The 26,545-nt window shown below is 45.7% G+C and overlaps 1 protein-coding gene across 1 annotated transcript in view; it reads left to right on the forward strand.

Annotated features, from left to right (window-relative positions):
• LOC8035163 (pyruvate dehydrogenase phosphatase regulatory subunit, mitochondrial) overlaps positions 1–26,545 on the forward strand; it is a 108,828-nt gene that overhangs the window by 26,868 nt on the left and 55,415 nt on the right. Inside the window, exon 7 of the mRNA XM_029980335.3 lies at positions 18,125–18,243. Coding sequence (XP_029836195.2) covers positions 18,125–18,243 — 119 coding nt within the window. The remainder of the gene's footprint in view (positions 1–18,124; positions 18,244–26,545) is intronic.

A 26,545-nucleotide genomic window follows, 5' to 3' on the forward strand; every position in this document is an offset into this window, starting at 1 on the left:
AAAAGCTTCTGTTATTAGCTGAGGCTGGAAAATTTAATTGTCTATAAAGTTTTTTTGTTTTTTTTTTGCCAGTTTTTTACATTCCTCGTTTTTTACTGTCGCATATTTGTATGTTTGTATTATTCTGAAGTTTATTTCCTGTTGGTGTTAGTTCGGATATTATTTGCATAAGCATTTTGGAGACTGACCTCACACCTGTGTATATGGTCACCATTGATTCAGGAGCCACGATTCGGTTCTTATATATTTCTGAGCCATTATCATTTCAACTCAATGTAAATAATTTACAATAACATGATGTTTGTATGTGAATGTGGTCGTATTAGCGTGTGGGAATTTTTGTTTTATCTTAACACTTGTAAAATATTCCTATATGACTAATTGCCGCAGTTTCATTGGACTGGCTAACAAAAGTCGGTCAACCCAATTTTTTCTTTAGCAATATGGCATCTTCCAGCGTATGAAGTAATTTATTATTTAATAAAAATATAAAAATGTAGTACTTCATTGTCCCAAACTGTCAAGTTCTATTATGAATTCAGCATAATTCATAAAAGGATAGTACAATATGGGACACCTATGCTTAAGCCTCCTCAAACATTGGGGTAATGAATGAACAAATGTGTTGCATTCTTTTAAAGTTATGTGGCCCAAGTCGGGTCGCCGACAGAAATAAGTAATTGTAATGTAATTGCATTACTTTTTATTAGTAATTTCTAATTGTAATTAATTACTTTTTATGTAGTAGTAATTGTAATTGTGATTAAACTACTCTTGCAGGAAAGTAATTGTATTTGTAATTAAATTACATTTTGGAACTAATTTACCCATGTATGACTCATGTATGCGCCGAACAAGGAAGTTGCGCAAGAGCCTGCGCCTTGCGGTTCACAATGTGCCCGGCTTGGCCCTACGCCAAACTATTTGCCAACGCGATTGCCGGCTTTCCGTCTTCCCCAACATCCCTCTTCGTCACCTCCTTCGTCCGCTCGCTCGCTCGTTGGGCCTGGTTAAATTTTCTGTTTTCTTGTTGACTTTTTTTTAGGTGTTCATTGTGCATATGCATGCAACGGACTTTGCGACAATAAAACATTCTTTCAATGAAACAATGAAACTAATTTGTACTTCGAGTTTAATCTGTCTCTTGTGCAGCCGTGCTAGATGCGTACAGAAAAATGGGATTTTTAATTTAGCTTTTTCTAAACTTCTTGTGCTTACCCAGTGAAACAACGCCCACCCCAACTTTTTTTTATGAATTTCAGGAGGCAGGGGAAGGTGGGCGATGATTCTGGATATTACGGTAGGGTATTTTTCGGCATTGATTTTCGGCTTCGAACAAAATAATCAGCGTTTAAACAGGGCTTACGTGTAACAAAACAGGACACAGTCGTGAGACTCCCCGATCTCCACGGAATGTTTCTGTGACCCGAATCAGTTAACCCCTTAATCGTTTTGGAAGAGCCTAGGTCGGTCAGCTTAAAGCCGTCCCCAAACTGTTCAGGACAAGTGTAGCTCGTCTGCTTTCCTCGGTTCACTCACTCAACCGTTTTAAACGGCTCTGCCAGGAAATGGCAATGCTGAATATTTTAAAATTTTGCTCCCATTTTTTGTTTGTGGCTAAAACCTTTATTTGAAGGCAACAAATGTAATTTTTAAGACAAGTAAGCAGTTCAGGGTGAGAAATTCCCCAAAACTAAAAGCGGTTAAGGGTTTAAAGAACATCTCGGTTCCAATAAAAACAATTAGCAGACCTGTGTCAGTCCAATGTCCAGTCACAGCGGCAGCTGCGACGAGACACGGCTAAGTCGTCAGACAACAGCGTCGCATTCGCCCGCAGTGGGGTGCGTGAACAAAAAGCACTGAACAAAAAAAAAACATCTGTCCCGTAGAGGGCTATAGAGAAAACAGAACCACACAGCGTAACCATTTGGTCAAGACCCTGCATTCCATTTTGTGAACGCTGGCAGGCGTGCGCAAAGTTCCAGAGTGCGTGAAAGCTCGTCTCCCTTCATGAGCTCTCGGAATTGACGTTGCCCCAACGGCACCTTGTCATCGGCCATTCCTTTTTCCCGGAGAGCGTGCGCAGTGAGCATCAGGTACTACAAAACCCCCAAGTTTAAAGCGACTTGTTAACGCTGTGGCGTAGTTCACTGGTGACGTCTCTGCTTTGCAAGCAGTGGACCGATGTTCGATCCCCGCGGGCAGCGGCGGGCAATCTTTTTTAAGGATTTTGCAACGTCGACGAGGGACATCCTACATCGCCAACTACAACATCAACAACGGATGTCATTTTGAGTGGCTGGAAGAGCCGATAACAACTGTCTCCGTAAAAATAAAATGCAACAAGGAGTGTGGTTCTCCCCCCAAAAAAAAAGGCAATCTCGCTGACAGTTTATGCAGTGCAATCTGTGTTCCAGGTAAACCCAAAATGAGGCTATAGATTAGGATATCATCCCACGAAGCTTGGGATGGGATTTCCTTATTCGGGGAGAGCCCCAACTTGGGGATTTTCAGCTTTCCCCAATTTTCGTGAGACCGGCTCGGGGGTAGCTTTCCGGGCTTGTCAGTATATACCAGGGGTCTCAAACATGCGGCCTGCGATTAGCTGGGTCGCGGCCCGCAGGGAACCAGCTAAGAGTCCCGGTTCCCATGTCTCGAGCGCACTCGCCATCGTGATCTCATCTCGCCGATTCATTTTTGCTTGAAAAGTCGCTCCGCTTTTTTAACGTGTTTATATAGTTTTTACTTGTTTTTGTCCATTTGCACTTTGTTTCGCTTTATCATTTGCTTCCCAGCTTTTTGTATTGACAACAATTGTGGTACTAGGCTGCAAGGGCGAGCTCCTGTGAAGGATGCATCTTGGATGCGCAAAGTCTAGATCAGTAGGAGCAACTGCCAAAGATGAAGCTACGAGCTCAAAATTCTCGGCTTAAAAAAATATCCCTATTAAAAGACAAGTGTGGGTGATGTAATGAAATCGTCAGGAAAGCAAGAACTGTCAAACAACTGATTGTTTTTAGAAACATGTTGAGCTTGGTTAATTCTTGAGTGAATTGAGCAACGAGAACGACAGTGTACTTGCTTTCTTGTTCTATTAAAAATGCGAGCACGTTGGCGGGACGGTATCATTGCAATTATTGTTATCACATCAGGTCAGGGCCCAAGGTAGTCTTATAAACAAATCAAACATAAAATGGGCACTGGCAAAACTGAGTTTTGCCAGTGCCCGACCTCACTTCACGACGTTCCGTTACTGCCAAGTGCTTACATTCCAGAATAATTCGACTTAAATTTATATTACGATGTAGGCGTTGCCTATCGATACGGATAAGATGCTGGGGCACGTTTCTCGGGAAGCTCCTGACGTGCCAGAGTTTGTGCGCACGAAAACAGGACTACGAAGGCACGTATGGTAGAAAAAGTGTAGCGGTCCAGTCATCCTGCTTTATCTCCTTAATGGACTTCTTAAATTATCCGTTTGCCAGGAGGGTCATGCTTCACTCCGGACTGGTAGCCAAACCGCAAGAAAGGTGCGGGACGTGGCTGGTCGTACTTTAACTCCTCATTTAGCCTAGGCAGGCACTTACAGCCGCCAGAGGTTCATGTCTCAATGGGGGCTCTCACATAGATGAACAGATGCTGTTCGAGCGAGCGATGACTTTACTTTCACACAGTGTCGCAATACCATATACCACTTTGTAACAGGGCGATCAAAACCGAAACCATGCCGCTCCTTTCCGTGGCCAAAGAGGTACCGTAATGCAATGCACGCAGCGTCGCGTGCGAGGATTTTTGGAAGTAGTAGTCTATCGAATCCCCCGACGCTTGACGGCGGTGCTAAAATCAAGACTGTGACGTATCGAAACCATAGGGCGGCACTATCTTGTTTGGGTTTGCGACGGGTTCAGTGCGTAGTACGGCTCCGCTGTATTGAATGGATTCCATTTCGTTGGTTTAGCTCGTTGCTGGGTTTTCCTAAAGCCATTTTATATGGCAGCTTTAGCTGCCATATACAGTGGCTCTAGGCTCCTGCAGTTTTGTGTCTTGTTTTCTTGTGCACATTGAAGGCACGCGCAATAAAATACACAATGGTCGTTCTTTTGTGCTTCCTATATAATAAACAGGATGTCGGCAGAGCGTCTCACGAAAATTTTCTACTTTAGAGTCGGCATGGTCTCAGCTTGCGAAATACACCGAGCTTGACTGTGCAGTGTCGCTGTCTTCACAGACTTGCCCAAGATTATTTGGGACTCTCGATTGACCACACAGGGCTGCAGCCTTCACCGGCTAAAACAGGAGGTTTAATTAAAGGCCCCAGCTCTCCAAGACACAAAGGAGTTGCAAATTATTTTTGTGCCTCATCAGCTTCTGCGGAATATTTGCACCCGACCTGTCTAACGTACCAGAGTCTTTGGATAGGCTAGTAAGAGGAGGAGCACGTTGGAATTATTCTGGAGAGCAGGAGAATGCCTTCCAGAAAGGAGCTGGTGATTTCAGCTGGTGTTCCAGCGATACAAACCACCACAAGTAGAGCCGTAATGCTTCACCCTGTGAAATCTGAGCGGTGCCGGTGCACCGGAAATCAGTGGGTGAAGAGGAGCCCATTGGTTTTTTATTGCGACTGTTGCGATGGCAGTAAAACAAATCTACCACTGTGTTGCCTTGCACCGATGTTTGGTATAACCAAGTTCCATCAATACCTTTGAAATAGACTGAAATTGAATCTACTACAGTACACTCTCGATAATTTAAACTCTCTTAATTTAAACTAACATGCACGTCCTGTCAAAGTCCTGTGTATTTGATTAGGAGAAAGCTCCCAGTAATTCAAGCGCACAAAAATCTGAAATTGTTCAAACTACACGCTGCCATACATGACTGGTTTGGCTGCACTGCCTACCGCTAGATCGCCCATCTCAAAAGAGTTCTGCTGTATCTATCTATTAGTGCTGTGAGATTCTTTGAGATTTCAACTATAAGTTTTGGGAAATTCATCATTCCATATTCGCTTTGAGATGAACTGCACTATTAATATTTTTTTAAGTGTTGGTCATGGCAGGTTAGCCATGTTGAGCGCGCTTCTTACCGAGCACTGGTGCGCTGCAGAGAAGAAACACTAGAAGAAGCAAGCTTCGGTTTTTTTATATCGTTTAGTTGTACTATAAGTTTACTTCATGTTGAAATATAGCACAATAGCGTTAAGGACAGGAGTGGAAGCGCTGCGCCGATTGTGCCATTGTGCACCAGTCTACTTTTGCTGCGCCATCCTGCTCCCAAGCGTAAATGTTGCGCCAAAACTAGCCAAAAACATTTTTTTTAAGATTATTAAAAGTCGATTTTTGCTTCATGAAAACAGGTGTCAAGTAGAATGATCATGATTTATTCTGAACCAGGTAAAGAGACTTCCGTTCTGTTTAATGGTCTCATGTTAATGATCTGTTAAACGCCAGCGGCACGAGGGAGAACCGTGCGAGTTGGTAGTTTGTTTCGAACGCGAAGAAAGGTAAATGCTTTTATTGTTCAGAAATATACCGTATTTAAATGAATATGAGCAACACACAATAAACGTTGTGTGTGTATTTCCGATCCCATATCAATGCCTTCAAAGCACTTCTTTGAACGCGTTGCTTTGTGCCATCAGTGCCACAGCTCAGCCAATAATGGAGTGTGGGTGTCTGATTTTCGAAAATGAGACATGCATAGGTGGATTTGTCCAAAATACTAAAGTATCAGCTACCTTTGGTAGCTGATGCCTATGGTATAGCTTGCTACATTTTAGACAACAAAAAAAAAATATGACCTTCGGGGTGTCAGTGCTTTTTTAAGAAAAAACGAAACTCTGGTAAACTCTCGAACAAAGGGCTTTAACTCTATTTACAATCTAACATAATTTTCTTCGAAAACACTGGCAACGATGGCATACTCGTATATACTTGCGTATCGGAACTCTCCACAGAAAGCCCCTCAGCTGCGAATTAAAAGTTGTTATCGTTCCGCACTGCTAAAACAACAAGACGCATCAACTAGAACTGAAGCGTATGATTGGGCTGGTAACGCGGCGCGTACGGGTGGAGATTGGAAAAGGTAACCGGGAACTAACCTTAGTATGGCTCCTGAAAAAACAGGACGCAGGCCAATTACTGCCAGCCATACCTCGGCAAACCTGCACTCATGAGGGCCCTCACTCACCCTCACTCACCCTCATCTTCACAGGTGAGGTGAGGGTGAGTGAGTTTTTGAACCAGGAAAATTCATGAGTATGAGGGTGAGTGAGGGCCGTGAGGGCGGTGAGGGCCGTGAGTGCGTGAGGGGCGTGAGGGCGGTGAGTGGCGTGAGGGCCATGAGTGCGTGAGGGGTGTGAGGGCCGTGAGTGTGTGAGGGGCGTGAGGGCGGTGAGTGGCGTGAGGGCCATGAGTGCGTGAGGGGTGTGAGGGCCATGAGTGCGTGAGGGCCGTGAGGGCGGTGAGTGCATGAGGGGTGTGAGGGCCATGAATGCGTGAGGGACGTGAGCGCGTGAGGCCCCCTTCAGACGCAGCATCTTTCTCAGCAATTTTGGTGTTGATGGCGGGTTGTTCTCTAGCTTTCCCTAGATCAACACGAATTGCTGAGATGGGGTCTGGCTCGAAATAATCAAGCAACTCGGAGCAATTCGAAGACATTTGAAGCGGCTGCATCCAATCAGGGACGCAATATTTTTACGTGATACGTCGTGCCGGAGATGATGGCACCGAAGGACTTGGTTCTGGTTTGAAATCGATCGTTTTCGGAAATAAACTGTTTCAGAAAGGTACATTAGTATTCTCAACGAGATTTAAATGCATAAAAACACGTTTATAACGCGTAATTGTGTCTAAAAAGTGCAAGAAAAATCAAATTTTATGATGATGATGACAAATTGCAGCAATTGGTTGCTGCGTGTGATCGCGGGCGGCCCGTGTTGCTGGTATTGCGACGTCAAGTTTCTGGACGAAATTGCCCCATCTGAAGCGGGCCTGAGTGGCGCGAGGGCCATGAGTGCGTGAGGGCTGTGAGGGCCGCGAGGGCGGTGAGTGCGTGAGGGGCGTGAGGGCGGTGAGTGGCGTGAGGGCGGTGAGTGGCGTGAGGGCGGTGAGTGGCGTGAGGGCGGTGAGTGGGCGTGAGGGCTATGAGTGCGTGAGGGCGGTGAGCGGCGTGAGGGCCATGACTGAGTGAGGGGTGTGAGGGCGGTGAGTGGCTTGAGGGCAGTGAGTGGCGTGAGTGGTGTGAGGGCGGTGAGGGGCGTGAGGGCCATGACTGAGTGAGGGGCGTGAGGGCGGTGAGTGGCGTAAGGGCTATGAGTGCGTGAGGGCGGTGAGGGCCGTGAGGGCCATGAGTGAGTGAGGGGCGTGAGGGCGGTGAGTGGCGTGAGGGCCATGAGTGCGTGAGGGGCGTGAGGGCCGTGAGGGCGGTGAGGGGCGTGAGGGCTGTGAGGTTCAGTGAGGTTGAGTGAAGGGCTGAAGGTGAGTGTGACTGTGAGGATGAGGGTGAGTGAGGGGCTGAAGGTGAGTGTAGCTGTGAGGGTGAGGGTGAGTGAGGGGCTTAGGTGAGTGTGGCTGTGAGGGTGAGGGTGAGTGAGGGGCTTAGGTGAGTGTGGCTGTGAGGGTGAGGGTGAGTGAGGGCGACCTAAAATGCCGACCTCTGCTGCCAGCAGATGACTTAAGGGGGGTCACTACCTTGAATTGCACCTTTTTTTTCCAGAAAATGCATATTCAGAATTGCAGAGTTTTGGCATGTATGGATAACAAGGAACACTCTCACAAAGTCTAGTCAATGTGCACTGACAAACCATATCAAAAATAATTATTCTTTATATGTTGGTGAGGCGTGCTGCACTGCGTAGCACTCGTCATCCGCAAGTGAAATTAGCTGAAAGCAATGTCAGTATATCAGGAGAAGTTTGAGGAAGACATCACCTACTCTGCTCGAAAGAATTTTCGACATTTAACAGGGTGTCTGGCGACGGGGAAAACCGGGAATTGTCAGGGAAATTTTAATCACTGGGAAATATCAGGGAATTCTTAGGGATATTGCCGAAAAGCGAGCCCAGTCAGGAAAAATGAGCCAGAAACGCCATTGAGTACCCTCAGCAAAGACTTGAGGACTTGGGGGCAGCAAAATATGCAATAAATTGTGCTAAGAGCCGGAGCGCGGGCTTTGCTCACCACCCAATGTTTAGTGTGCTGCGGATGCAAAGTGAACAGCCGATAAATCCAGTCCGAGCCTCGGATTGGATTGGGTTGGATTAAGGGTGCGACACTAGGTTATATGCATTTAGAGCTACTGATATAGCACCAAATGGGAAAGCCGCAGACCCCAATCCAAGCCTTAAGCCGAAGGTATTCGAAAGCGTACGTCTGGCGGTCATGCTGCTATTCGGTTATTGATGTATGTGGTTGAGCGTCGGGTTTTCATTGTGTTTACGCAAGTGACCTCTTTACTGACGATGTCGGCGACAAGAAAGTGCTTGTTTAATCTGAACTGGGCGAACCCGAATATTTCGGAATACGTAAGTTGGATTAAGCCAATGCAAAAGGATCCTCACAGTGCTCAATGCTCAATGCCTTGTGTTGTAATGTTCTTATATATTTAACCGCCTCTACAGTGGTCAGGGAATTTCACCTGAAATTGTCAGGGAAAACCTGGAAAAGTCAGGAAATTTCAAAATAATAATTTGCTAGACACCCTATTTAAGATGCAAAAAGAAGTTTTTAAAACTTCATCTTGAAACTTCAAGTACATGCATTTATCTCAGCTTCAGTTTTTGGCAGCAAATTCCGCTTAATAAAACTATTGTTTCAGTATGAAATTACCGAGAGACTTGCAGTGATGTGATTGCTGTGCCAATTATGCCAAGTGGCTAACCTTTCTACATCCTACTATATTTTGCCAAAATATGAGTAATCTGTGCCAAGCCTGCACCAAAAAAACAGTTTTGGTTGCCTTTTGAAACCGAAACTAAGCTGTGTATCGTAATTGAGCATGCGTGTGTTTTGTGGCGCAAGCGGCCGCCCGACACAAAGTACCCTGCATCACTTGTCTATCCGGTCTTGCGTGGTTTTCCCGCCGTCTCGTGTTTCGCGCTCTCTTCGTTTCGTATCGTGGGACTCGTCTCACGTCTTTTTTTTAAATATTTTCAACAATACACGCAGGTGTGTGCGGACGCTTCAATGCTAGCGTGCCAGGTACCAGCCATGCCGTCATGCTGTGAAACGAAACCACATGTTTTTGCACGGCAGGAGTTATTTTATGAACTGAAGCACTCGCTCCTGAAAGCAATGGCCGTGGGAAAACTATATTTGGTCCCTGCCTTCCAGTCACCGGGGTCGCAAGACGGTTTTTGACGCATTTATATTTATGTTGGAGCGACAAGATTTATACAAAAATTACCGTTTATCGAGCAGGTATTTGCACAACTTCCTATCTTTTTACAAGTTCCCTATTGACGTCATGCCGCACGGCTCTCATGGCCGCCGTTCACGGCTGTAGGTCGGGAAATATTATAATTTTTGCCTCGCGATTACGCAACGGAATCGCAAAGTTTTTAAGGAAGGAGATGTGCTTTCTGTCCTCTGTGACAAGATAAACAATGTCAAAAGTAGAAAATGCAAATTTTTTGAATGGTAAAATTGTTGCATAGCTTCTTTAACAACTTGCTATGTAGATACTAGAAACTCTAAAGAATACAGTGTTTGATGTGCTTTAGAGGGTGAAATTTCTAGTGCTTTTACAACACATTGAAGTTCAGTGTTCAGTGTGTGTCTGCCGGCAAGTAATAAAATAATGGAGAAATTAAAACTTGGCAAAGGCTACATTCACGTGCGGGGACGTAGCGAAATCAGGAGCAAATAAGGCTCCATCCATGCAAAAGGTCACGTGACTTATAATATAAGGACATTATTTGTTTTTGTGTACATATTATGCTTTCTTATAAGTAAATATAGGATATAAAAATAAAGAGGTTACATTTTATTGTTGTTTTAAAGTTAATATGTCACGTGACCTTACAAATTTTTAGACAATTTATAAATTTTTTACTGTTTTCTAACACTAACAGCAAATCTCATGCATCATAAAAATAGTATCAATAGATACCTTTATAGTTGAGTTGTTTAGCAGTCACACATGCGAGTGGGCGGCGTGCGTGCCATCCGTGCGTGTGGGCATGCGTGCGTGCAGCTATGTGGTGCAGATGTGGCCTCCGGGCCTTCGCCCACACGTGCATCGATGTAGAGGAGAGGCGGTGGGGCTTTGACGTGTGTGTGGTTGGCATGGTTCGAGGCGTTTTAGTGTGAGCTTATGTGCATCAAAGGAACAAGTGCGAGCCCACCGCTCCGTGCGTTGTTGACTTGCGCGCACGCTCGCAGTCTCACAAAAATTGTGAGAGAAGGGAAAACATGCATTAGTCCCAGTAATAACAAACATACTGAGAGCATTTCATCGAGGAAACTGCTTAAAAGATTTTAAAAACGGTTTATTCCATGACAAATAAAACAGTAGCTGATGCAAAGACGCCACTTGTCCGCGGGATCACCGATGAACACGAAGCCCTTCTTGCGGCACAGCTCCTGCAGGAGCCAGGTTACGTCTCTGTTACTATCATTCAACGCCTGGTTCTCGGCACTCTGACTATGCTGACACTGCAACGAAGAGAACCTGTTCTCCCGCCTCGGAAGGACGGAAGAAAAGGCGATTTGCATCGTCGGATTCCGTTCCAAGATCTGAGCGGCCAGCCGACGATACTTGTCAATGTATGCGCTGGCACAAACGCTGGTGTTGTTTGTGTCAACGTGCAAAATGGCAGCATAAAAATTGGGCAGGGCGTCAGAAACCTTGAAAAACGAAACCTCGATCCTAATGCCACTAAACATCCGCACTTCGACAGCCACCCGGTTATTTGATGGGAAATACTGGGACAAGTATTTCACCATCGAATCCCCGGCAACCGAAATTCAAGGTATGTCGGAAGCACGACCATGCTAATACGCAAAGGGCCAAACCCCTTGACCAAGAAAACAGCAAAAATAAAACGCTCCCGAGAAATTCAAACCCACTTGCGGAAAACCAGGCAGGAACAGCAGTCCGGGCAGGGCAGGAACGCTAGGAGCAATGGTCGCCGACCACATGGCAAAACAATGGGAGGCAAGACCGGAAGTTGGGAGGCAAGGCCGGAAGTTTATTCCTGCATGGACGGAGAGAAGACGGGAGGAGAACTGCCTCCGTCCACGCAGGAAGTGACGTAGTGCGTGGATGGAGCCTTCTCTCCTCCCGGCTTGGCTACGTCCCCATGCGGGGATCTAGACACTTCCTTAAAATTTTCATATGAATATCTTAAAGAATCTGTTTTTAACATTGTATGATTTTCCCTCTTAATGTTTTAACAATTTTATTTCTGTCTGCCCTAGGTGCTGAGATATCCTTCCTTCAAATTTCCTAAGAGTCAAAAATGGGTGTTGAAAAAGACCATTTTAGTATAAATTTTAGCGCAAATTCAGCCTGCATTGAATATATTATAAATTGATATTATTGCTCAAATATTGTTATAAAAAATAAGAAACTTGACAGATCAGAAGAAAAATAGCTGCAAATTTCAATATAGCAGCTTGCACAAAAAACAATTTTCTATGGGGTTTTTGGTGTCAAAGATCTATGTCTCCCCTTACGCTCTAAAGATGCTTCATCATCTCATGTGATGCCAACACTTACCTTGTCAGGACACTTGTGATACTGGTTGTTTGCAGCAACTAGACATGCAATTTTAATTAAGTCATACTAGGCAGCTTGGCCGGGAGAGCGGCATGCAAGTTTGTGTAACGCGAATACTTGCACTTAACTGTACTAAGCTGAGGAATCTTGGAAGGATACTGTGTCAGTCTGCATTGCATAAATACCTGGAATGATACCATGTCAGTTTGCATAGCATGAATACCCGCATGGCTGGGAAACATTGGGTGCGGAATATTTTTGGCTTTATGAAAGCCCTTTCCCCTAAAATGGCTTTTTATGGGAAGGAGCTTGGTAATGGCCTTTACCTACTAAAAAAGCTCTCAGCAGTAGGCACAAGTTGATTGCTGGTATATATATATAATGTAACATACAATATAAGTAATAAGTCCATCCTCTACCAAAACAATCGGTCTAATCCCTTTGTCTTTTTCTCCTAATCTCTATCTTCTTAGTTGTCTTGGGTGCACCCTGGTCTATGTCGCATTTTGTGCCATTAAACACTTTATCATTCTCATCTTCTGAATTGTTTCATTTCAGCCATCGTGCACTAGAAGTGGCTCTCCACTTTTGCTGGTGTGTATACGTGTACCATTGAAGGTACAATTTCCGTTGCGTCGAATGGGCAGGAGAGATTTGGTACCCCTGACCATTACAGAATTCCGGCAGATCTTCGAGGAAGTGACGGGACCTACACATCATTTAATCTCGTCGGGTCCTCGGTAATGCGGAACCAGCTTTTCTCCTTCAGTCTGCCAAATCACGGTCCATATGTACCGGTGTTGTCGCATTGCACTGGGACCCGCCTGATCGCACCAATCACGATTCCATAAAATGACAAGTCAACCTCATACCCATGCACGAGACATTTCGTGCGTATACTTAGAGATGATACTCATTAATTTGACTGTCTCACGGACAATCGAAGCCAGTTTTTCCGGGGTGTGCGGAAGTTCTTTCATAAATAATCCGAAGTGGAGTTTCCTCGCTGCTTTTAAATGCCATTTTAATGATATACCAATAGAGCATCCAAACCCCGTCCACTTGATTTGAAACGCAAATCATACAAACACTGTTAAAGCAAAGAAATTGAGAATTGTAAAGAGTCTCCCCATTGAGGAGATATAATCTTGATTGCATCTGTGTGACTGCTAATTAAGGTTGTCCACTGAGGTTACCTTGATGGAGTCGGCTCAAAATGCTAAGCGAAATCCCAGGAAAAATTAAAGGAGAGCGGTTGTGACGGCGAGCAACCGAATGCCTTGTTGAACCCCTTTACCGCCGGCAAGGCGAAGTTGCACAGCATCTTGGAATGCCTCTGCAGCCTCGCCAGATTGCTGCAGGCAGTGAAGCATTTGACGAGGAAGAATAGCTGATCGCCGGGAATACCTTCAAAGCCCTTGGGTGCGTACGTGGCCACCCCGACACTGGCGTTGGTCGTTGACAAGCCGTGGGCAGAGAAAGCCACTGCAGTTGCGTAGCTTTGCAGGACGATCTCTCGCACCCGGTTGTTCTGAAAAAACCTCCCTATAATCAGAACTTCCAGTTGTCGATAAATGGTGACCACATCTCGTAGATATTTCCCGACTCCAGTCGGTCGTATATCTGTTTCGTTAAGCGCTTTGAAGTTTGCATCGTAGAGGAAGCTGTATTCGAAAGCCTGTAAAATATCCAAGGCCAGCTTTGTCCCCATCACGGCAGCTTGCACCGGGACTGGATGATCGGACAGCGTTACGGGTGGCGCCATGAGATAAGAAGAGACAACAGATTCTCGAAGCACCAGCATGCGGTATAACCTGATCGCTGAGACGCCCTGCAGGTGAACGATGTTGTGCTGAGGTGTGAGCAACGAGTCCTTGAAATAGGCTGTGATGTTGGAACTAGCCTTGAGGAAGATGACGAAAAAGGACCCAGACTGCGTGATGTCGAGAAACTCATACATTTTGTCCAGTAGAGCTGAGGTGGCGCTTGAGTTGAAGGCATTCACCATGATCTGCTTCGCTGATTCTTTCAAGACCGACACGACTTCCTTGCCATACCTCGCACTGTGCCTCTCTATGGCCCTCTGAACAAGCGCTAGCTCTCGAAAGATTGCCGACTTGTCTTTAACCAGGTCCGATTCTACTTTCCACGGGACTAGTGGCATGACCGTCTGCAAGGCAGCGATACAGCGCCGTGTTACGTATTCTTCTTCGATCTCGGAGTTTTTCATGTCCGCCAGCATGTGGACAGTCAGGTGGCGGTACGCCAGCGGGGACAAGTCCCAGACTACAAAAGCCCCTACGTAGAGCTTGAGATCTTCTCGATCCGCCGCCGTCTGCAAGAACGTCTCATTGAATGCTTTGAATAGCTTGGGCTGCAAGTTGACGATCTCGTCCGTCGGCCAAAGCTGGGAATTGTCGGGAAGGTGGCCGTTTATCGCGCGGCGCAGTTCGGCATCGCTCAGGTTCATGTAGGAGGGTTGCCTGAGCGGGTTGTAGTGTCGCGCCTCCAGCCTGAGAAATTTCTTGTGGACCTTGACGACGTCGTCGATCATGCTGCTGTAAGACTGTCCTGTGCCGCCGAGTATTTCTGCACAACGGCGAAAGTACCGACGCACGCTGCCTTGTTTCTGCAGGGCATCTAGCGTCCTGAAAAACTCCCCTACGCTAGCCGGTAGTTCCAGGTAGAGGGTGTTTTCGGACGGATTGAGCGGGTGGCGTCCCACGTAGAAGGCCCAGATGGCCGGCAGTCCAAAGTCAAGGGATGCCTGAAGGAGGATGTCCAAGAGCTGCTGCCTGGAGGTGTGGGTCTTGTGTGGCCATGGCAGGCGCAACGCTCCTAGGTACGATGCCAGCTGGCCGGCCGTGTCCAAACGGGAGGGATTGTGGAGGCAGCGAAGAAGTAGGAACGACGCCTTGTCCTCGCTCCTGCGTGGATACGGCGGAATCTTCCGGTTGAGTAGCGTCCTCACAACCCGATTTTCGAAGGATGCCTCATATTTGACGAGCGGATTTGTATGCTTGAGTGCCTGGGACCCGTCCCAGCCGCTGCACACGTGTTCGTAGAAGTCGTCGCAAGGGTGCACTTCGGCATTGAGGGACGCGACGAGGTCCTTTTCAAGGGATGTGCAGAGCGAGCTCTGTCGGCAGGTGCCAAGCCTCCTGAAGATTGCCACCGGCGTGGCTACCAGGGAGACCGTGAGAGCAGCCAGTCCGGCCACAACGAACGTGCCGTAGGGAAAGGCGGACCGCAACCGAGATGTGTCTTCAGGGCACGGCCAATGGCCCTCCATATCCAAATGACAGGAGAATCAAACGCTAGGGCTCTTCCGTATTGCGTTCTCACGTTCCATCATCGCTGGCTCTCTCACCTGCATGTGATGCATGCAGTTTCTTCTTCTTTGTTTTCTGTCTGTTGGATGCTATTTGACAGTTTTCCAATCAGCTTATGCCTGTCTCTGTATTTATTTTTATTGTAACATACATTAAAAAGTAATAAAAGTTCATCTACCAAAGGAATCAATCTAATTGTTTCTTTGTCTTTTCCTAATCCCTTTCTTCTTCTTTGTCTTCTGCCGTTTCAATGTGCACAATAAACTTGGGTATCGATAGCTTGTGAACTAGACTCCCTCTTTCCAAATTTCTTGTTTTTTTTTAATAAAACGGCGATTTCTCGCGTCCTAGCTTGTGGACTTCAACTACGGGAATACAATTTTATATATTTTTGAGGTCTCTGCAAGTGGACTATAATTTGGTGTATCTCGCAATCACCAGGGGGGCTATGTTGCGCTTTTTGCACTCCCAGGAGACTAGGGAGAAGGAAGTGACGTCAACAACACAGCAAATGCAGATTGGATGTTGATTTTGTTTTCTTCAGTCAACATCCAATCTGCGTTTGCTCTAGTCGTTGACGTCACTTCCTTCTTCCAAGTCTCCTGGGAGTGCAAAAAGCGCAACATAGACCCCCAGGCATACCTCAAGATTTCTGCCAGTTATGATCTAAAGCAGTGTTGTATAAAGTACACCTAAGAAGTACCTCCTTGAAGCAAAGTACATAGTAAATGAGAGGTTATGCACTTCAAGTAAAGTAGTAAGTACACAGGGCACAATGTACTTAAAGTATTATAAATGCCATGTACTTTCAAAGTAAAGTACAAGTACTTTTTAACACAATCCTTTAAGATGTCCTTCCAATTTACTATGCAGTGTTTTTTTGTTTTTTTAACTGATATGCAGAGCCCTGCGCAGATAACAGTTTGATCATCCGATCTGTATCCACATCCGCCAAATTTTTAAATAATTGTATCCGATCCGCATCTGCAGACTTTGTATCCTCATCCGCAAAATTTGGAACAACATTCTATCTTCAATCCGCACATTCATTTTATATCATAAAATCAAACATAAATCAAAATGAAAAAAAGAAAAGCATCTGGATGGTATTTTATAAGCCGTCTGCTTACCTTTGTGCAAAGAGCTCTTTGTGTTAGAATTGCTGTGAAAGCCATTTTATCGTATTTATAAAATAAAAGCTATAATCCTTTATCCTTGTAGAGACACTTCCCATTGCTTGAAAGATAATTGCAGCTATGAGATCATCTTGGGAGTCTGTGACACTGACACGCTGTCCAAAAGATGCGCTCTAAAGGAAGGAAATTGTAATATTTATTTTCCTTTCATTTTCCATTGTAATATTTATTTCTGCAACAGTCTGCCCTTTCCAAAGGGCATACTGTTGCGTCATTTTATTTAGGCCAAACAATAGAAAAGTGTGGAGAGGAAAGGCACTCACTTACTGCAGCAAAGTACTCATGTATATGCGGTAAGGCACAAGTACACCACTGGAGAAAATATCACAATGGCAACACCTTCATTGAATCATTCATTTATTAATACTGTCAGCCCATACAGGGCTCTTACAGGGTGAGACAAAAATACATAATGAACACATACAGATCGCTGGTTGAAGATTAGAATTTTCCCCTATCAACAAATACAATATAATGTAATATGGAACAAGAAACAAAAACAAGTACCGTAAAATGCCGGACAAACGCCCACTCAAACTTTGTAGATAATTTCAAAAAAATGGGGGTGGGTGCTTGTCCGGTCATCAATTTTACATATAAATGTACCGTGCATATTTTCTCTGATCTTACAAATTTGGGGATGGGCATTAATGTGGAATGGGCGGATGTACGGTATTCTACGGTATACATAAATTATACTCCAAATGTACATTGCTCAAAGATCGGGAAGAATCAAAGGAACACATCTCCACAAGTTGATAGGTGTAGTGAAATTTATTAAATGTAATGAGTAGCACATAAAACAGATATTTCAATCATTTTAAGATATGAACTTAGTGATACTGATGAAACAGTGGCATTCGGTAGCATGCTCTATTTGTTTATGGCTCTAGGAAAAAAACTTAATTTAAAACAGTCATTTCATACAGACGGTCTTGGAACAAGGAGGTTATAGGTACTAGGAGGGGGCACGTTGCAATATTGGTGAAGCCTAGTCATAAAAAGTTCAAACGATTTTGTGGCCAACGTGACTGTAGATCTCTCTGGCAATTGGTGCGCATGACATGTCACGTGTGAGATGGATGGTTTATTGTAGAAGGATTCCTTGCAGGCTTGCATGCGTGCCATCTGGTTGGTTTTATCAGATCGAAGGCTAGACGAAGGCTAGCTACGGTCACGTGATGTGGTCACGTTGGCCTGATAAGTGAGGAGAGTAAGGAGGAAAATGAGAAAGAGGCGAGGCGTCAAGGGAGCATGGCTTGTGGAGGCTACGTGGCTGACGTCATGCCCTCTCCTACCCTTCTGTACATGTACATGGTGTGGCGGTGCCTTGATGATTCATTGGAGCAAATTTCGAAGTAATCGGAATGACTTATTTTTACTTGATTATAAATAATCTGAAAAAAAAAAAAATTTCATGCGGTCATATTTTGTTCTAGATTCAAAATTATGGAGCTTTGCGAGTGCACATAGTTCAGTGGGAGAATAAGCACAAAACAAGCTCCAAAGCGGAAACACGAGCCAGACTCATAGTCCGACTTCCTGGTACATAATAGACGGGACAAGGTACTCTCGTACGTGATTAGTAGCCGAAAAGTGACGACAAATTGCGTTACTATTTCTTGAACGTTTTGAACTGCTAGTGGTCAGCCATAAAGCAGTCATTGTCACTGGTAAACGGCATCGGGGCTCCTTTAGCCGAATAGCTTTTATCGGAGAGGACGCTTGGGAAGGTAGACCTCTAGGCCGTCGTCTGACGTGGGTTCAGGCTGCACGCTTTTTGGTTGTGGCTTCTTTTTCACTCGCTCGGACCGCCCCGGTTGCAGCAAAAACGACTTGTGGCGCAAAAATGGGCATAGGATTTTCCTGTTCCAGGTGTCCACGTGGTTGAGGGCTGCTCAGTGGAGAAGACGCACAGGCGCGGCCACGGTCACCTCGTCCACACGAACCTGGGATCCATTGCTTGCGAATATTTCGTCAACTCCGCCGGCTATGTGAGTCGCCTTTTCTTGGATGCATTTGCAACAATGGTGGTCCATCTATCATGTTTCTTGTAGTTTCCCACCAACCTTGATTGTAAGCTCGAGACCTGAGATTCTCAAACTCTTCTATCTTGAAGAACCCTTACCTGCCTCGACTGAGAGCGGGGAACCCATCCCGGTCTTGACATTGATGCAGTGAAGCAGTTCAGAAGCTTTACAGAGCTTGCCAACAGTAATGATTATTCTGGAGAGTGTTTTACTCATAGTCATGCGTCAGCGGATGACTTAGCTCTGCTGAGTAGTAGTGCTCGAACTGGGAAAACACTTTACTTAGGGGCAGGGACGGTCAAGAAACCTTGGCCTCACTAGGTCTTTGAGGACTGTGAGTCTGGAGAACCCCCGTGTGGAACCTTTGCTCTAGGCTCCAGCCCGCTGGCCAAATCTGGCCCACAGAGGTTTTTTCATCGGCCCGTGGTTGCCCGGGGTACTCCCAATGAAGCCCAGCCTTCGACCCTCTTTAAACAAGCCCACTGCTACCGCAGTGCAAAAATAAGCGAGCATAAAGGAATGGTGCCGCAACGCTCACCAGCTGCATAAACAGAGAGACAAAAAACCAAATGTAAGAAAACTGCCATCGTAAAGCATGTCCTCATTATATGTATTATTCATTGGACAGTGTCATCATCAGCATCATTATTCTTAGTCCCCTGTTTCATATCTCGGTAACTAAATATGTTAAAAATTTCCTTTCACTCTGGTGTATATTGTGCTCAGTGTCCTGTGTCGTATCTATTGCATATTGTCAGCATTAGTTCTCTTATTCTCTTTAGTCTTCTGATGTGTGGGAACATGCCAAAGTTCCTACTTTAATTTATGCCTGATGAGTAGTTCTTGAGTCCCAAGTATTGTGTAATGTCATGCATATTTAGCTAGATATTGGTTTTCAAAAATAGAGTATATGCATTCATCCACTATTGATTTTTTTTTTTTTTTTTCACTCTAACTTTTAATTTTGTATTTATATAGTTATCTAGAATTATTTATTCAATTTTTTTTCTCATTCATATTAGCTTATTTACTTTCCAGTCATCGAGAGAGTGAAAGATTGCCAATCCCAACCCTTTAGCCTAAAAAGTTTGGAGACCCCTGCTCTAGATATTGCATTGCGGTCGTGGCATTAAACTTGGGACTCAACTTGCTTCGCTGTCCAGTTGCAGAATTTTTGCTGCCTATTCCATCTACTGTTTTATATTCTTTTCATTCCTTCTTTTATACCAAACTCCCTTTTCCTGGTGCTGACAGTTCTTATGCCTTTTTTGGGCTCTCTATAATGAGTCTTGTCACTTTCGCCCTGTGCTGTGCTCTTTAAAGGGACACTGACAGGGTATTTATGCTCGCCGAGGTTTTTAGTTGTACGTGACATACGAGAGCTCAACTACCCAGAACACAATTTGCGGCTCGAAATTCGGTTTCTCTCTGCGACGAAAACCGCCGATCAAGAACTGGCCGGTTCGAGTCTCGCTCACTCTCTTTTCCGCGGTCACGGGCCGTTTTCTAAGGTATCGATGCGACCACCAAATTTAAACAAAGTCGTGGGTTACTGAAGGCACACACTCAATATTAAAAATAGAAAAAAATATGAAACCCATTTTTTGCGGCTTCTAAAAAGCTGCAAATACGTTGATTGAAAAAAAAAAAAGTTCCACAGACAGCCGGAAGCATTCAGTGCGTTCGTCGTTTCGCGTATCATGGGACTCGCGGGGACGGCGATGGCAGCGGACGACGGTCGTGGGACCTCTATTTCAGAACTGTCGTTCGCGGTACCGGCGAATTCTGTCTACCTTTAAAGAAATTTGGGACTGATCAAAAGAATTGGTATTCATCCCGTACGACACGCCCGACCACCAAGCCGATTTGCACGAAGACGTCGCCGAGCCGTCGTTCCCTTCTCGTGGCTGAAGACATCGCTCGCGCAAACGTCAAGCACGACGTGTCTACTTCGAGTTCAATATGCACGCGTACGACTTTCTTTACTAGGTGCGAATGTCGCCAATGCGTGGTGCTTCCCAACTTCGACCCGGGAGTGCTTTTGCTAGAGGAAAATCGGAAGCAAAGTTTTCAACTTATAGTTTACCGGCTAAAATATTACTAAGGAAAGAGATACTCCAGTAAAGTGATGCCCCAGTAGCTCAGTGGGAAAGACGTCCGCTTCACGCGCGGTAGGACCGGGTTCGATCCTGCGAATGATTGAAAAAAAAAGAAAAAGGTAAAACCTTTTTTTTTTTCAAACATTTTTTGATGTGTACATATCTTTTTTTTTTTATTTCTACAATTATCACTGGAAGAAACAAAAAAAAAATAACAAACAGATGTTGTGGACGACACTTCGCTGAATTAAATGGTATGAGATTTCCTTTTTGACACCTGCGAACTCAATGTAATCACTTTCCACAAAATGCAAGGAGCATATAAATCAGGTACCGTCCGCTTTCCGAGGTGCCTGTATATGTTCTACAGGAATTGCAGCCAGCCATTGGTCCCGATCGCGTTGATCTTTCAGAAACTTTGTCGCACAATGCCCCTTTTTTTTCGGACGCAGGACATGTGAGCCAGCTCTTCACGCAACATCATGGGTGTATTCTTTTCGGAGCCGATCAAGGAAATTCACCACGGGCACTCACTACTCATCTCCAACTCCTCAATATACAAAACAACTTATCTTGGAGTACAGAACAACGAGCGGAACAAGCATAACTGCAAAATAATCGCACGGCGAACAGTTCCCGTACGCCGCATGTCGTGTTGTCTGCTACGGAGAGGAGAAAAAAAAAAAATGCACGGTCGGGTGTAGCCACGTGACTTCTGCCACTCACTCTCTTCTCTTCACTTCTCCGATCTCCGTTGGGTTTCGGTTTCGAGCAGTTGCGTCTTTTGGCTTTATTAAAAAAATACGCTACTCTGTTGCAAAATATTAATTGGGTAGTCCTCCGACACCATAATGAAGCGCCTGGCAAAAAATGAAAAAAATTTTTTGGGGGGTGTCAGTGTCCCTTTAAGGGCAACTCCACTCGATTTTGAAGATTTCGGAATAATGAGTGATTTCACATTAAACGGCCCTAGTAAAACACACTGCGTCATCGGCTTTGGGAAAAATGGGATATAGTATATTTTTAGACCTAATTTTAAACACGAGCCGAAATCGAAACCGAAACTTGACTCTGTCCGGCAACGTTGGCCTCGGGCCGCCAGGAACATGGCTATCATGTAGTGTGAGATGTCACGTGGTCCCCTGTGCAAGGACGGGCGGGATTAGAGCAGGCCCGTGCCAGGCGCCAGTGTCGTCTGCACCACTGCGGCATTTGTCTGCGCACGTAATATCCGTAGTGTGGGCGAAACTCCAAGAGACAATAATCACAAGAGGTGAGACGACAACGGCGGTTGTGACGCCGGAGATGGGGTTAATGACAGGACCATGTTGGAGCGGCCGAACGGCGCCCAAGAAACGCGCTGCGCAGGTGCGTTACGCCAATCACGTGGACACCGATGAGCGCCGAGAGGAAACGTTGCTGACATCACCCGTTACGCTTGCCTGAAGAAGTAAAAACAAGCAAAAGAAGGTAATGCATGTGATGGACGTTTAGCACAATGTTGGCTACGCCCACGCTGTAGCGTTGACTGCGCTGTTGGTTGAGCCTCGATGCGCCTGCTCAAGTCAGCCGATTGTGGCAACTTGGCGAGTTGCAAAGTTTGCGGACTGTTTAAGGGGGGACACTACCCGGAGAAAAAAAGATTCTTCAAAAAACATTGATTTTGAAAAATTACATATTTACATCCATCTACATCCAGAGAGTAGTACTCCCAGAAATTTTCACTAGTTTACACTGCATAGTTAATTTTTTATAAATTATTTTCTGTCCACCAAAGCTAAAGAAAAGGTAGGGTTTGGAGCACTTTGAACACATTTTTCTACGTTCCACCTTTTTGTGTAAATTCCATTTTAGTCAATCTATCGTTTGAGAATGGAAATACAGGCAAGGCTCATTCTTCACTTTTCCTGACTGAAATTTAGTAAGGAATGCGCCTATGGAGTTTGTTTGTCACTTTACGGATCTCTTTTATAAAAAATGTTGACATTTTGTCGGAGACACAGAAGACCAAAAAGTTGACCAATTTCGCAGAAGAGAAAATTGATAGAAATCAATTACTTTTTACAAAAGCCTTTCTATAGGCGCACCTCCTAGGCATTCTGTTACATATCTAGCAAATAAAAATCTTTAATATTGTGACAGTTTTCTGACGATAGATTAACTAAACAGTGTAGGGGTGTTGCTGATAGAAGCTGCCCTAATTTCCTTCCCACTCAACCAACAGACCTAAAATTTTGTCATGCACCCTGTAGCATGACCACCAGCCTACCCTGTAAATTTCATTAATTTTCAGCCAAGGGTTCAAAAGTTGACCCTCCCAGGGGGTGTCTCCCCTTAAGAAACATTGAGACAGAACTACGTCGTAATATCTGATGTGTCGTCTTCCTAGGTAATACAAAAAAAAACGGCATTGTCTTTAAAAAAAAAAAAATTAAAGACATTTACAATTACCTGTAATGCTGAATGAGAGCGCAGCTCCTGAGGATTAGGAGGGGAAAGTACGAAGAGGAGGGTATGTCCCTCCTCCTCATCCGTAACCTGTCCTCCTCCTCTCCTGCTCCCCTCCCATTTAGTGGGAAGTTTTTGCTAAATTTACCGCTATATTTAGTGAAAAAAATTCCCTGCTAAATTTAGTGGGGAATTTTTTTCGGTAAATTTAGTGGGAAATTTGTTTCGCTAAATTTAGTGGGAAATTTTTCCCGTCAAGTGTAGCAGAAAATTTTTTCCGCTAAATATAATGGGGAAAATTTAGCGGGAAATTTTTTCCATTAAACATAGCAGGGAATTTTTCCCGCTAAATTTAGTGGGGAATTTTTCCCACTGAATTTAGCAGGGAATTTTTTCCACTAAATTTGGCAGAGAATCTTTTCCACTAAATTTAGTGTGGAATTATTTTCAGTGGGGAAAATTTTCCACTAAAATTAGCAGGAAACATTTTCTGCTAAATATAGCGGGAAAATTTTTCCGCTAAATTTAGCGAGGATTTTTTTCACTAAATTTTGCTGGGAAATTTTTTGTTAAATTTTACGGGCAAATTTATCTATAATGTAACACACAGGGACGTCACATGTGACGTCATTACGGAAAATGTTCCATAATGCAACCCGGGGCTACGTCGACACCGCTTAAGCCAGAAATGGGCGCCTAAGAGCTGCGCTCTGAAATGAAGCGGAGTTGTCCCTTAAAGGGATACTTCAACAATATTTGAAATATTCCCGTCGTGTTCAAAAATAGGTTGAAAATGATCCACAATATCCGTAAATGACAATCGCACGTTTGTATTTTGAGTCTGATGGCTGTATTTTTCGTTATAAACGGCCCACTCTGGCAAGCGCTCGGAGAAGGCCCAGTGGAGACCACGTGACATCCAACGCAATCGTGACGTAGGTCGTCTCAAGACGAGCAAAGCTACGGCAAGGCTGACGTCGAGAGGATGGCCTAGTCGTTCCAGCAAATTTTGAGTGACGGGTTAATCTTCTGTAATCTTGTAGGGGGACAATAGCGACTTCTGCGACACACAAAAGGCATTCTCGGGAAGAGGGGAGTTCCTCCTGCCCCTCTTCTCTCGTCGTGGCTGGAGACGAGACAACCTCCGTCACTAGCTGCCAAGGTTCCTAGACGGGCATTACAAGCGAGGCGTTGGCGACATCCACCAGGTGCTCTTTGCTAATCGTTTAATTCGTTTTAAAATTCCTTTTCGTGACTTTTTTAACAAGATATTGGTATGTTCGATGTGATGCTGCTCCTTTGAACATATATAGACCAAAAAATAAGCGCCGAAATTTCGTTGTAGTATCCCTTTAATGGAGCAATGCGCTATGACAAACAGAGTTAAAAAGAGAGAAAGGCATTTTAATGTTTTTTCCTGCATATTTACGAAGGATATTTGCCACATTATACACCAAGACATCTTTTACGATCTTCTGATCTTCTACCGTTTCGTAGTGCCATAGAAAACCCCAGCAGCACCTGAAGACGGCATCTGCTACTTTGACAGTAGCTGTTGCTTCAGTAAACCACTCGCTTTTCTCAGCAAATGGCTACGAAGCAGACGAGCAGATGTCTTTGTTACTTCATGGTTTCACATGATAGCAAAGCACAATGACCTCACGTGATCCCTGGCATGCTGATGCCGTCACGTGACCACTGTCCGCTAAATTTGGTGAAAAAAGCATTCTGCATATTGCCGCGCGCGCAGCTGACCAAGTAGGCAGCGCGCGCGTGGCCTAACGGTTATCGCGCGTGCTTTCCACGCTGAAAGCCAGGGTTCGATTCCTGGCCGCGGAGGCGCATTTTTGTTGACTCTGTAAAGTAATATTCTGGTAAATTCGAGAACCATGTTGCTTGTTCGAGGTCAGAATGTTCTACGCGCCGAACCTTCTACGCCGAACGATCCAGAAACCCACGAGGGTACACAAGGGATTCCGCAAGGCGAACGGAGTCAGTTTCGCACCAGCGTTCGACTCTGCTGCTACGCCGACTTCGACGCCCGCGACGCTCTATTATTATCTTTTGTACTCGTTTATTTTTGGCACAAGTTCGCTACATTAAACGTTTATTTCTTTTTGTTTATTTCCTGTTTTTTTTGGTCACCACCCGTGACATTTTGGTGGAGGTGCGGATTCCGGGTGTAGACCTTGGGTGCGACGACTGAACCGGATCTCGGAAGTGCTTTCGTCGGTTCTTCGTGGGCTAGGCGTCGGACTTGCACTGCGGGCCTTCGGAGGGGTACGCGGCAGGGGCATGCGGTACCCCGCTCAGTATTGAGTGGGAGGCTCTCTCGCCACCTTCGAAAAGTCACGACGCCGTGGGATGGACCGCAGATACGAACCGCCGGAGGACACCTCATCACGCCTGTCGGAAGGTGCACCGCTCGCGTCGAAATTCACGGCGAGACGTGTCCTGTGAAATTCGTCATTCTACAAGACTGTTCCAGAGACGTCATTCTCGGCATGGACTTTTTGTGTGAATACGGCGCAGTCATCGACCTTGGAGAAAACAGACTGACGCTGCGGACACCTGTTCCGCCTTCAGAGAAACTCCAAACTGCGTCAGCCGCCGTCCGAGTCGCTGCCGACCACGTGAATCTACCGCCGCGATCAAGTGTTGTCGTACCCGTCGTGACCGATGCAGCTACCCGTAGCGAAGTTCTTCTGGAAGGTAACCTCCAGTTGCTCCTGGGAAGAGGAATAGGCGTCGCACGAGGAGTGGCTGAACTTCAGGATGGCCGCACTGTGGTCCTCGTGACGAACTTCCGGAATGAAACGCAACACCTCACAAAAGGTGCAGCCGTTGGCCACGTCGAGGATCTCCGAAACTCCGCCGAAATCGCTGCCATTACTGATGAATCCTCGCCACCTCAGCAAGACGGTACGTCGCCAGCGCAACTTGACATCGACCCTAAGCTTCCGGACCCGAAACGACGGCAGCTGATTAACCTCCTCGCCGAATACCGTGACTGCTTTGCGACATCGTCGAAGGTACGCCAAACAGCCGTTGCGAAGCACCGCATCATTACCGAGGACGACGCGCGCCCTGTGCATCGATCACCATACAGAGTCTCCGTTAAAGAAAGGGAGGTGATCCAGGAGCAAGTTCAAGAGATGCTGAACGACGACATAATCCAGCCATCAAGCAGTCTGTGGGCCTCTCCGGTCGTACTGGTTAAGAAGAAGGACGGAACGCTTCGGTTCTGCGTGGACTACCGGCAGCTGAACGCGGTGACGAAGAAAGACGTCTACCCACTCCCCCGAATCAACGACACGTTAGACCGGCTGCGCCACTCTCGATACTTCTCATCGATGGACCTGAAGAGCGGCTACTGGCAGATCGAAGTCAACGAACGGGACCGAGAGAAGACAGCTTTCGTCACGCCGGATGGGCTGTACGAGTTCAAGGTAATGCCCTTCGGACTATGTACGGCGCCAGCAACTTTCCAGCGTGTTATGGACAACGTACTGGCAGGACTGAAGTGGCAGAGCTGTCTGGTCTACCTCGATGACGTCGTGGTATTTTCCAGCGACTTCGACGAGCACTTGCGACGACTCCGAGCTGTTCTTCAAGCCATACGGACCGCTGGACCCACCCTCAAGCCGTCAAAGTGTCGGTTCGCCTATGACGAACTGAAGTTTCTAGGTCACGTGGTTAGCAACGAAGGCGTGTGCCCA

The sequence above is a fragment of the Ixodes scapularis genome, unplaced genomic scaffold (assembly GCF_016920785.2).
Source record: "Ixodes scapularis isolate PalLabHiFi unplaced genomic scaffold, ASM1692078v2 PGA_scaffold3__209_contigs__length_174095766, whole genome shotgun sequence".
Lineage (NCBI taxonomy): Eukaryota > Metazoa > Arthropoda > Arachnida > Ixodida > Ixodidae > Ixodes > Ixodes scapularis.